Source organism: Orcinus orca, chromosome 11 (genome assembly GCF_937001465.1).
Source record: "Orcinus orca chromosome 11, mOrcOrc1.1, whole genome shotgun sequence".
Taxonomy (NCBI): Eukaryota; Metazoa; Chordata; class Mammalia; order Artiodactyla; family Delphinidae; genus Orcinus; species Orcinus orca.
In genome coordinates, this window is record NC_064569.1 from 21,958,473 (window position 1) to 21,970,711 (window position 12,239).

Consider the following 12,239-nt stretch of genomic DNA (forward strand, 5'->3'; position numbering starts at 1 on the left):
AGAGCCCGTGCTCTGCAACAAGAGAGGCCACCGCAATGAGAAGCTTATGTACCGCAACAAAAAGTAGCCCTTGCTTGCTGCAACTAGAGAAAGCCCATGTGCAGCAACAAAGACCCAACACAGCCAAAAATTAATTAATTAATTAATTAATTTTTTTTAAGTGACCAATTCCACTCAAAGGACATTTACTGTCCTAGTCACTCTCTCTGCAAGATGAAAATGCAATATTCTTGCATATTATTATAAGAACTGCGTAGAAAGTGCCTATCACAGAAAGTGAAACATGGGAAACATGTACCAAACATTAGGCATCTCCCTTCCCCACTGCAGGGAGAGCACATCCCGAGTTGGGTCTGGGGCTCTAGCAAATCCCTTTGACTCTCTCTCTAGATCTGTATCCCTTATTAAACCTGCTTTTCATCATTGTGAGGAGGAATGTTTACACAGTATATTCAAAATGAATGCTCTTTTTAAATTATTATTATAAGTATACACAAACTATGAAATTGATTTGCACAAGCTCTTAATTACTGGTTTTAGTTGTCTATGATTCTCTGCAAGTTCCATTAATCCTTCTCTTGTAACAGTTATAATCAGTCTCCTACTATGAACAATTTCTCAGTTGACAGTATGATGCTGTCTCTAAAATTATACCTACAAGGGAGTTCTAAGACACTTGGTAGTTACCAGCCAAAGTGACATTTTAAAAGCTAAGCTAACACATCAGCGTCACCATCCTGGAGATTTTACAAAGATAAATTAAAGAGTTGATAATGAAACACTGACATTTATAGTACAACTCACACGGAAATATATAAACACATATCATTCGGCTGTATTTACTGGTTTGAAAAGTGGCCTCTCACAGTTAATTACCAAGATATCCTTTCAACACACAGCCTATTGTCCAGCAAAACAAAACTTGAAACTATTCTTTCAGTATCAACCCTTCAACGTGTAAAAGAAGAAAAATGATGGGGATATTTTTGAAAGAATTTTCAGTGGACATATTTCTATTTGAAAGTTTCACGCTGAATAAAGTTCTAACATTCCTTATTTTAAGACACAAAAGTATCCCCAGTTGGATCACATAATATAAAGTAAGCATCTCTTCCTTACCTCGGAACTTCTTGGGAGGGTTGGCGAGGTCCCCCGCCTCTGGGTGCACCACACATCTGTCATCCACTAGCCTGGAAGGAAAAGCATGTTCACATGTTGACATCGTCATATTCACAAAGCGCTGACTGCACGTGGATACCGCATAAATATTTACAGAGTTTTAATACCATTCTTCACTCAGAAATGTTTGAAGAGTCATGGATTTGTAAAAGGATTTGGTTACGAGGACATGAATTAAAGCAGGGTTTATGAAATACAAAATTAAGAAACATTGTTAAGTGGTAGGAAACTGGTTAGAGAAATCATGATATAGACAAACCACGGAACACTGTAGAGCTAGTTACAATTCTATTCTTTAAAAGCACTGGCCTGCAAAACATGTATAATATGTTGTGAAAATAAGTGGGAACCAATCAATAAGGTATTGTATACATTTAAACACACACACACACACACACACCCCCCTCTACACAGACACATATGATGAGGATTGGAACAGAGACACTAAAACATTAACAGTGGTCAGACTGCTCATAGGTTTTTGTTTTTGTTTTTGTTTTGCCGTACGCGGGCCTCTCACTGTTGTGGCTTCTCCCTTTGCGGAGCACAGTCTCCGGACGCGCAGGCTCAGCGGCCATGGCTCATGGGCCCAGCCGCTCTGCGGCATGTGGGATCTTCCCGGACCAGGGCACGAACCCGTGTCCCTTGCATCGGCAGGCGGACTCTCAACCACTGCGCCACCAGGGAAGCCCTGCCCATAGGTTTTATGTTCTTGTGTCTGTGGGTGTGTGTTGTTTTGTTTTGCTTTTATAAGGAATGTGTAAGCTTATGAGATCAGGCTTACAGAATGACCACACAGTGCGGTAAAGAGCACTCCTCCTGTGTTCAACCCTGGCTCGGTCACTTTCCAGCCAGGTGACTTTGAGCCTCCTTCTTTACACCTGCAAAACAAGGATAAGAGTACCCACCCCACAGCATTGTTAGGAGGATTAAATGATTTAACATCTGTAAAGTACCTAGTACAGTTTCCGGCATAGAGTAAGCCCTTATACAAGTGCTTAAAAGATAAATAAAATCAGGGACTTTCCCTGCCTTATTCCTCACCATACTGTCTGCCTCTAGAAAGGTGCCTATCACATAGTGAGTACTCAGCAAACATTACTCAAATGAATAAAGTACCTATCTAGTTACAAAAACATACCCCTATTAAAATATTCACGAGAAGCCAATTTCTAGGACAATTCCCAGAGAAGCTGAATCTCTGACCTGAGAGCCAGGAGGCGTGAATCTCCTGCTCAGAGTAATATCTGACTAGCAAAAGACTCACTAATGTTCATTTTTTCCATTGATCAAGTGATGGAAGTAACTGGGGTTTTCTCCACAATATTGTGACAATGCATGTGAATTAGCTCCAAATTTGTGAGCTTGTTTGAAGAGAGATGCCCCAGTTGTGACTTTGTTTTTTTAAAAAAAAAAAACATATTAATCGGACTCACTAGTATGCATTAACTCCAGCAAAAAGTAAACCCCGATTCGTGACCCACTGTCCCCTTGAACTAGGATGATTACACAAATCAAGATGAAACTTTTAGTTCTTGGGTTACAAAAGCAGCCACTTCCTAAATCACTGGATTTTTCTATGAGATCCAATTTCCACAAAAAAAAAATGCTAATTTGATCAAGCAATATGCTTCTTTCTTTGATTTTTTTAATATACTTCATTCACACTGGCTTACTAAAATGTGCTTCTACAGGAGCTGCCAAGCATGCACGAAATTCCTTTTAAGAGTCTTTAAAATTGTTTTCTTAGAAACAGGAAGTCACATTGGGTCAAGAGAAAGCAAACCCAAACCTCCACAATATCCGATCAGGCTGTAACACTGAACGTGAAAGCCTCAGAGTCCTGAGAATGTCAAAACGTAGTATTTAAATTTTAAAAAATGCTGTGAGGGAAAGGTCAGCTTTTCTAATTAGTTAGGACACGTTAAGAATTCAAAACATAATAATCAAAAAAAAAACAGGGGTGCGGAGGGCAAAGCGACGAGAGGTGCCCGCACAGAGGATCGGTGCCGACCGGCACTCACCAGCCAGAGAGGCTTGTCTGCTCACCCGCCGGGGCGGGCGGGGCTGGGAGCTGAGGTTCGGTCTTCGGTCGGAGCGCAGGGAGAGGACTGGGGTTGGACGCGTGAACACAGCCTGCAGGGGGCTAGTGCGCCACGGCTAGCCGGGAGGGAGTCCGGGGAAAAGTCTGGACCTGCTGAAGAGGCAAGAGACTTTTTCTTCCCTCTTTGTTTCCTGGTGCGCCAGGAGAGGGGATTAAGAGTGCTGCTTAAAGGAGCTCCAGAGACTGGCGCGAGCCGCGGCTATCAGCACGGACCCCAGAGACGGGCATGAGACGCTAAGGCTGCTGCTGCCGCCACCAAGAAGCCTGTGTGCGAGCACAGGTCACTATCCACACCTCCCTTCCGGGGAGCCTGTGCAGGCCGCCACTGCCAGGGTCCCAGGATCCAGGGTCAACTCCTCCGGGAGAACGCATGGCGCGCCTCAGGCTGGTGCAACGTCCCGCTGGCCTCTGCCGCCGCACGCTCGCCCCGCATTCGTACCCCTCCCTCGCCCCCTGCCTGAGTGAGCCAGAGACCCCGAATCAGCGGCTCCTTTAACCCCGTCCTATGTGAGCGAGGAACAGACGCCCTCCAGCGACCTACACGCAAAGGCAGGGCCAAATCCAAAGCTGAACCCCGGGAGCTGTGAGAACAAAGAAGAGAAATGGAAATCTCTCCCAGCAGCCTCAGGAGCAGCAGATTAAAGCTCCACAATCAACTTGATGTACCTGCATCTGTGGAATACATGAATAGACAACGGATCATCCCAAATTGAGAAGGTGGACTTTGAGAGCAAGATTTATGATGTTTTCCCCTTTTCCTCTTTTTGTGAGTGTGTATGTGTATGCTTCTGTGTGACATTTTGTCTGTATAGCTTTGCTTTCACCATTTGTCCTAGGGTTCTATCTGTCCGTTTTTTGGTTGATTTTTTGTTTGTTTATTTTGTTTTACTTTTTTAAAAGATTTTTTCTTAATTATTTTTTATTTTAATAACTTTATTTTATTTTATCTTACTATATTTTATTTTCTTTTATCCTCTTTCTTTCTTTCTTTCTACTTTTTCTCCCTTTTATTCTGAGACATGTGGATGAAAGGCTCTTGGTGCTGCAGCCAGGAGTCACTGCTGTGCCTCTGAGGTGGGAGAGCCAACTTCAGACACTGGTCCACAAGAGACCTCCCAGCTCCACGTAATATCAAACGGCGAAAATCTCCCAGAGATCTCCATCTCAACACCAACACCCAGCTTCACTCAACGACCAGAAAGCTACAGTGCTGGACATCCTATGCCAAACAACTAGCAAGACAGGAACACAACCCCACCCATTAGCAGAGAGGCTGCCTAACATCATACTAAGTCCACAGACACCCAAAAACACACCACCAGACGTGGACCTGCCCACCAGAAAGACAAGATCCAGCCTCAACCACCAGAACACAGGCACAAGTCCCCTCTACCAGGAAGCCTACACACCCACTGAACCAACTTTAGCCACTGGGGACAGACATCAAAAACAACCTGCAGCCTGCAAAAAGGAGACCCCAAACACAGTAAGATAAACAAAATGAGAAGACAGAAAAACACACAGCAGATGAAGGAGCAAGATAAAAACCCACCAGACCTAACAAATGAAGAGGAAATAGACAGTCTACCTGAAAAAGAATTCAGAATAATGATAGTAAAGATGATCCAAAATCGTGGAAACAGAATAGAGAAAATGCAAGAAACATTTAACAAAGACCTAGAAGAACTAAAGAGGAAACAAGCAACAATGAACAACACAATAAATGAAATTAAAAATACTCTAGAAGGGATCAATAGCAGAATAACTGAGGCAGAAGAACGGATAGTGACCTGGAAGATAAAATAGTGGAAATAACTACTGCAGAGCAGAATAAAGAAAAAAGAATGAAAAGAACCGAGGACAATCTCAGAGACCTCTGGGACAACATTAAACACACCAACATTCAAATTATAGGGGTTCCAGAAGAAGAAGAGAAAAAGAAAGGGACTGAGAAGATATTTGAAGAGATTATAGTTGAAAACTTCCCTAATATGGGAAAGGAAATATTTAATCAAGTCCAGGAAGCACAGAGAGTCCCATACAGGATAAATCCAAGGAGAAACACGCCAAGACACATATTAATCAAACTGTCAAAAATTAAATACAAAGAAAACATATTAATAGCAGCAAGGGGGCTTCGCTGGTGGCGCACTGGTTGGGAGTCTGCCTGCTGATGCAGAGGACGCAGGTTCGTGCCCCAGTCCAGGAGGATCCCACATGCCGCAGAGCGGCTGGGCCCGTGAGCCGTGGCCGCTGGGCCTGTGCGTCCGGAGCCTGTGCTCTGCGGCAGGAGAGGCCACAGCAGTGAGAGGTCCGCATACCACCAAAAAAAAAAAAAAAAAAAGCACCAAGGGAAAAACAACAAATAACACACGAGGGAATCCCCATAAGGTTAACAGCTGATCTTTCAGCAGAAATTCTGCAAGCCAGAAGGGACTCGCAGGACATATTTAAAATGCTGAAGGAGAAACACCTACCACCAAGATTACTCTACCCAGCAAGGATCTCATTAACATTTGATGGAGAAATTAAAACATTTACAGACAAGCAAAAGCTGAGAGAGTTCAGCACCACCAAACCAGCTTTACAACAAATGCTAAAGGATCTTCTCTAGGCAAGGAACACAAGAGAAGGAAAAGACCTACAATAACAAACCCAAAACAATTAAAAAAATGGGAATAGGAACATACATGTCAATAATTACATTAAATGTAAATGGATTAAATGCTCCCACCAAAAGACACAGACAGGTTGAATGGATACAAAAACAAGACCCATATATATGCTGTCTGCAAGAGACCCACTTCAGACCTAGAGACACATACAGACTGAAAGTGAGGGGATGGAAAAAGATATTCCATGCAAATGGAAACCAAAGACAGCTGGAGTATCAATTCTCATATCAGACAAAATAGACTTAAAAATAAAGGCTATTAGAAGAGACAAAGAAGGACACTACATAATGATCAAGGAATCGATCCAAGAAGAAGATATAACAATTATAACTATTTATGCACCCAACATAGGAGCACCTCAACATAAGGCAAATACTAACAGCCGTAAAAGGGGAAATCGACAGTAACACATTCATAGTAGGGGACTTTAACACCCCACTTTCACCAATGGACAGAACATACAAAATGAAAATAAATAAGGAAACACATGCTTTAAATGATACATTAAACAAGATGGACTTAATTGATATTTATAGGACATTCCATCCAAAAATAACAGAATACACGTTTTTCTCAAGTGCTCATGGAACATTCTCCAGGATAGATCATATCTTGGGTCACAAATCAAGCCTTGGTAAATTTAAGACAATTGAAATTGTATCAAGTATCTTTTCTGACCACAATGCTATGAGACAAGATATCAACTACCGGAAAAGATCTGTAAAAAATACAAACACATAGAGGCTAAACAATACACTACTTAATAACGAAGTGATCACTGAAGAAATCAAAGAGGAAATCAAAACATACCTAGAAACAAATGACAATGGAGACACGACAACCCAAAACCTATGGGATGCAGCAAAAGCAGTTCTGAGAGGGAAGTTTATAGCCATACAATCCTACCTTAAGAAACAGGAAACATCTCGAATAAACAACCTAAACTTGCACCTAAAGCAATTAGAGAAAGAAGAACAAAAACGCCCAAAGTTAGCAGAAAGAAAGAAATCATAAAGATCAGATCAGAAATGAATGAAAAAGAAATGAAGGAAACAATAGCAAAGATCAATAAAACTAAAAGCTGGTTCTTTGAGAAGATAAACAAAATTGATAAACCATTAGCCAGACTCATCAAGAAAAAAGGGAGAAGACTCAAATCAATAGAATTAGAAATGAAGAAGGAGAAGTAACAACTGACACTGCAGAAATACAAAAGACAATGAGAGATTACTACAAGCAACTCTATGCCAATAAAATGGACAACCAGAAAGAAATGGACAAATTCTCACAAATGCACAACATGCCAAGAATGAATCAGGAAGTAATCCACGGAAGCTACTGCAATCTTAGGTTGCATAGCTGTAAGTGTAGTGTCAGAAAGAAAGAGGTAACGGTCCCCTGACCCCTGCACTTGCTGGGGGCACATCTGGACTCATGTGAATAGCTTCCAGGATCACATTTAAGGGGGATGTTGACACTTGGGTGTATGAAAGGATGTTGAGTTCCTTGGTAAATATCCATATGAGGAAGAACTGGAGAGAAACAGTCTTGTTCATTCCAGAAAAAGAAAACTTAGTCTATTTAGTTCCAGAAGAAAGAACTGAGATCAAAAAGGGAAAGATATTTGGGAAAGCAAGTCTCATTTTTTCGTTGATTTATTTAACAAATGTTTATTAAGTGGCTACTATATATAACACATTCTAGTGGATGCCAAGGATATAATGGTAAACAAGTTGGATTTAGTTTCTGACTTCATGGCGTTACAATTTATTGGAAGATCAGACAATTAAGCAAGCGGTCATAAGAAAATGTAAGTACTGGGATGGGAAAAAGACCTATACAACAGATTTCTAATATTAGTACTGGCAGAAAGGTGGTAAGTGGTGAATACTCTGGCCCTGGAGGTATTCAAGAAGATGCTCTTGTAGATATTATAGAAGTTGTGCAGTAAAATCCTGTTTGACATTTAGCATCAGTGATCATATATGTTTTTATAACAGATTCACACTCCTTGTTTCTTTTCTCACCCATTTAATCCTAACCTTCCCTTTCTTCCCTTCTTTCTAAACTCAGCTCCAGTTCTTTAAGTCTGCATGATGAGATGACTTTCTTTATAATTTTCACAGACCTTTGTTTATAAGGGATAGGACAGATTCTTAGAACTGAAGGCACACTTAATTACTGTGTTTTTCTCTGGGCTATCAGATATTTGAGGATAGGCATAAATGTTTACATAAATGCACTGTGACCTGATTGATGGCTTTAGTTTTTCCCATTCCTCTTGGTGGCTAGCCCATGCAGGTGAGGACTCTTCGGGGCATTCTAGGGGAGCCTGCATTTCTGTGGGATTGGCAGGCACTAAGAATATGTAAAATACCCATGGCGCTTTTAATATAATTTTTATGCGCTCTAAATGAGACTATGTGTTTTTTTTTGTTTTTTTACATCTTTATTGGAGTATAATTGCTTTACAATGGTGTGCTAGTTTCTTCTTTATAACAGAGTTATTCAGTTATACATATACATATGTTCCCATATCTCTTCCCTCTTGCGTCTCCCTACCTCCCACCCTCCCTATCCCACCCCTCTAGGTGGTCACAAAGCACCGAGCTGATATCCCTGTGCTATGTGGCTGCTTCCCAGTAGCTATCTATTTTACGTTTGGTAGTGTATATATGTCCATGCCACTCTCTCACTTTGTCCCAGCTTACCCTTCCCCCTCCCCATATCTTCAAGTCCATTCTCTAGTAGGTCTGTGTCTTTATTCCTGTCTTACCCCTAGGTTCTTCATGACATTTTTTTCCCTAAGATTCCATATATATGTGTTAGCATACGGTATTTGTCTTTCTCTTTATGACTTACTTCACTCTGTATGACAGACTCTAGGTCCAACCACCTCACTACAAATAGCTCAATTTCGTTTCTTTTTATGGCTGAGTAATATTCCATTGTATATATGTGCCACATCTTCTTTATGCATTCATCCGATGATGGACACTTAGGTTGTTTCCATCTCCTGGCTATTGTAAATAGAGCTGCAATGAACATTTTGGTACATGACTCTTGGTGAATTATGGTTTTCTCAGGGTATATGCCCAGTAGTGGGATGGCTGGGTCATATGGTAGCTGTATTTTTAGTTTTTTAAGGAACCTCCATACTGTTCTCCATAGTGGCTGTACCAATTCACATTCCCACCAGCAGTGCAAGAGTGTTCCCTTTTCTCCACACCCTCTCCAGCATTTATTGTTTGTAGATTTTTTTATGATGGCCATTCGGAATGGTGTGAGATGATATCTCATTGTAGTTTTGATTTGCATTTCTCTAATGTTTAATGATGTTGAGCATTCTTTCATGTGTTTGTTGTCAATCTGTATATCTTCTTTGGAGAGATGTCTATTTAGGTCTTCTGCCCATTTTTGGATTGGGTTGTTTGTTTTTTTGATATTGAGCTGCATGAGCTGCATGTAAATTTTGGAGATTAATCCTTTGTCAGTTCCTTCATTTCCAAATATTTTCTCCCATTCTGAGGGTTGGCTTTTGGTTTAATTTATGGTTTCCTTTGTTATGCAAAAGCTTTGAAGTTTTATTAGGTCCCATTTGTTTATTTTTGTTTTTATTTCCATTTCTCTAGGAGGTGGGTCAAAAAGGATCTTGCTGTGATTTATGTCATAGAGTGTTCTGCCTATGTTTTCCTCTAAGAGTTTGATAGTTTCTGGCCTTACATTTAGGTCTTTAATTCCATTTCGAGCTTATTTTTGTGTATGGTGTTAGGGAGTGTTCTAATCTCATACTTTTACATGTAGCTGTCCAGTTTTCCCAGCACCACTTATAGAAGAGGCTGTCCTTTCTCCACTGTACATTCCTGCATCCTTTATCAAAGATAAGGTGACCATATGTGCATGGGTTTAACTCTGGGCTTTCTATCCTGTTCCATTGATCTATATTTCTGTTTTTGTGCCAGTACCATATTGTCTTGATCACTGTAGCTTTGTAGTATAGTCTGAAGTCAGGGAGCCTGATTCCTCCAGCTCCGTTTTTCGTTCTCTAGATTGCTTTGGCTATTCGGGGTCATTTGTGTTTCCATACAAATTGTGAAATTTTTTGTTCTAGTTCTGTGAAAAATGCCAGTGGTAGTTTGATAGGGATTGCATTGAATCTGTAGATTGCTTTGGGTAGTAGAGTCATTTTCACAATGTTGATTCTTCCAATCCAAGAACATGGTATATCTCTCCATCTATTTGTATCATCTTTAATTTCTTTCATCAGTGTCCTATAATTTTCTGCATACAGGTCTTTTGTCTCCTTAGGTAGGTTTATTCCTAGTATTTTATTCTTTTTGTTGCAGTGGTAAATGGGAGTGTTTTCTTGATTTCACTTTCAGATTTTTCATCATTAGTGTATAGGAATGCCAGATTTTCTGTGCATTAATTTTGTATGCTGCTACTTTACCAAATTCATTGATTAGCTCTAGTAGTTTTCTGGTAGCATCTTTAGGATTCTCTATGTATAGTATCATGTCATCTGCAAACAGTGACAATTTTACTTCTTCTTTTCCAATTTGGATTCCTTTTATTTCCTTTTCTTCTCTGATTGCTGTGGCTAAAACTTCCAAAACTATGTTGAATAAGAGTGGTGAGAGTGGGCAAACTTGTCTTGTTCCTGATCTTAGTGGAAATGCTTTCAGTTTTTCACCATTGAGGACGATGTTGGCTGTGGGTTTGTCATCTATGGCCTTTATTATGTTGAGGAAAGTTCCCTCTGTGCCTACTTTCTGGAGGGTTTTTATCATAAATGGGTGTTGAATTTTGTTGAAAGCTTTTTGTGCATCTATTTAGATGAGCATATGGTTTTTCTCCTTCAATTGGTTAATATGGTGTATCATATTGATTGATTTGCATATATTGAAGAATCCTTGCATTCCTGGACTAAACCCCACTTGATCATGGTGTATGATCCTTTTATTGTGCTGTTGGATTCTGTTTGCTAGTGGTTTGTTGAGGATTTTTGCATCTATGTTCATCAGTGATATTGGCCTGTAGTTTTCTTTCTTTGTGACATCCTTGTCTGGTTTTGGTATCAGGGTGATGGTGGCTTCGTAGAATGAGTTTGGGAGTGTTCCTCCCTCTGCTATATTTTGGAAGAGTTTGAGAAGGATAGGTGTTAGCTCTTCTCTAAATGTTTGATAGAATTCGCCTGTGAAGCCATTTGGTCCTGGGCTTTTGTTTGTTGGAAGATTTTTAATCACAGTTTCCATTTCAGTGCTTGTGATTGGTGTGTTCATATTTTCTCAGTCAAACCCACCTCTGACGTTCATTGGGCTTACAGCTAAACAATTCCAAGTTTTTTTCGTATGTACTACTGATAAGCCAGGCTTTCCCATCCACCACTGGGGCAGTTAACTTTTACAACTTAGGAATAAGAATTGACAATTGAATAGGGACATATAGAAAGATCAACCTTTGGCCTAAGAACAGAAATCCTCTGAAAACCATCTATTCCATCCCTAAGTCATTTAAACACCCTCTCATGATTACCGCCCATTTTTCTCACTGATAAACAATGTTTCCCAAATTCGGCTCATTGGCTGAATCATATATATATAGGAGGTAATAATAAGAAGTTTCTTTGGTCCAGATCTAACAAACCAAAATTTCTGGGGATAAGGTCTAAGAATCTGTATTTTTTAAAGGCTCTCCAAACTTTCTTGAATGGATTAGGAGTATCTGCTTTCCCAGAGTACCCAAGGCTCTCCTCTATAAGACAACTTATCACACTCCATCAGGATTTCTTATATAAGCATATTTCACTAGCACCAAAAATTATAAGTTCCATGAGAGTCAGTGCATTCCTGTTCTGCTCACCATAATATGCCCAAATCTAAGTATTAGGCCTCAAACATGGAAGATGCTAAATAATTATTAATTGAGTGAATGACTGAGTCACTTTTTGAATAAGTGAGTAAATCAATCATGGTATTTTTGGTAGATCACAAAAACATTAAAAAAAAAAACTGGAACTAACAAATGGTTACCTAATAGTAGATGGAAGAAAGGGTAGGAAATATTCCCCAGCCAGACATGTCTCAGAAAGTTATCAAAAATGTCAAATCCTGAGAAGGGTCAAGATAGCCTGCTCTAAATAACAATATCTTATATAGCACCTTTCAACCCAATCTATCAGTGCACTTTAATGGGCTAAATTAAATGCAGCTAATGGGGTGCATTTATTTTCCCCTGTCTGAATCAGCAACTAAGCCAAACAGGCAATTCTAAGCGACAGC

At 40.1% G+C, this 12,239-nt stretch overlaps 1 protein-coding gene across 3 annotated transcripts in view; it reads right to left on the reverse strand.

The window, feature by feature from the left end:
* ITPR2 (inositol 1,4,5-trisphosphate receptor type 2) overlaps positions 1 to 12,239 on the reverse strand; it is a 523,758-nt gene that overhangs the window by 477,628 nt on the left and 33,891 nt on the right. For all 3 annotated transcript variants that reach the window (XR_004483814.2, XM_033430221.2, XM_004270904.3), the window contains exon 2: positions 1,120 to 1,190. Coding sequence is in view for 2 of the 3 variants with exons in the window: in XM_033430221.2 (XP_033286112.1) it covers positions 1,120 to 1,190 (71 nt within the window). In the remaining variant the exon portion in view is untranslated. The remainder of the gene's footprint in view (positions 1 to 1,119; positions 1,191 to 12,239) is intronic.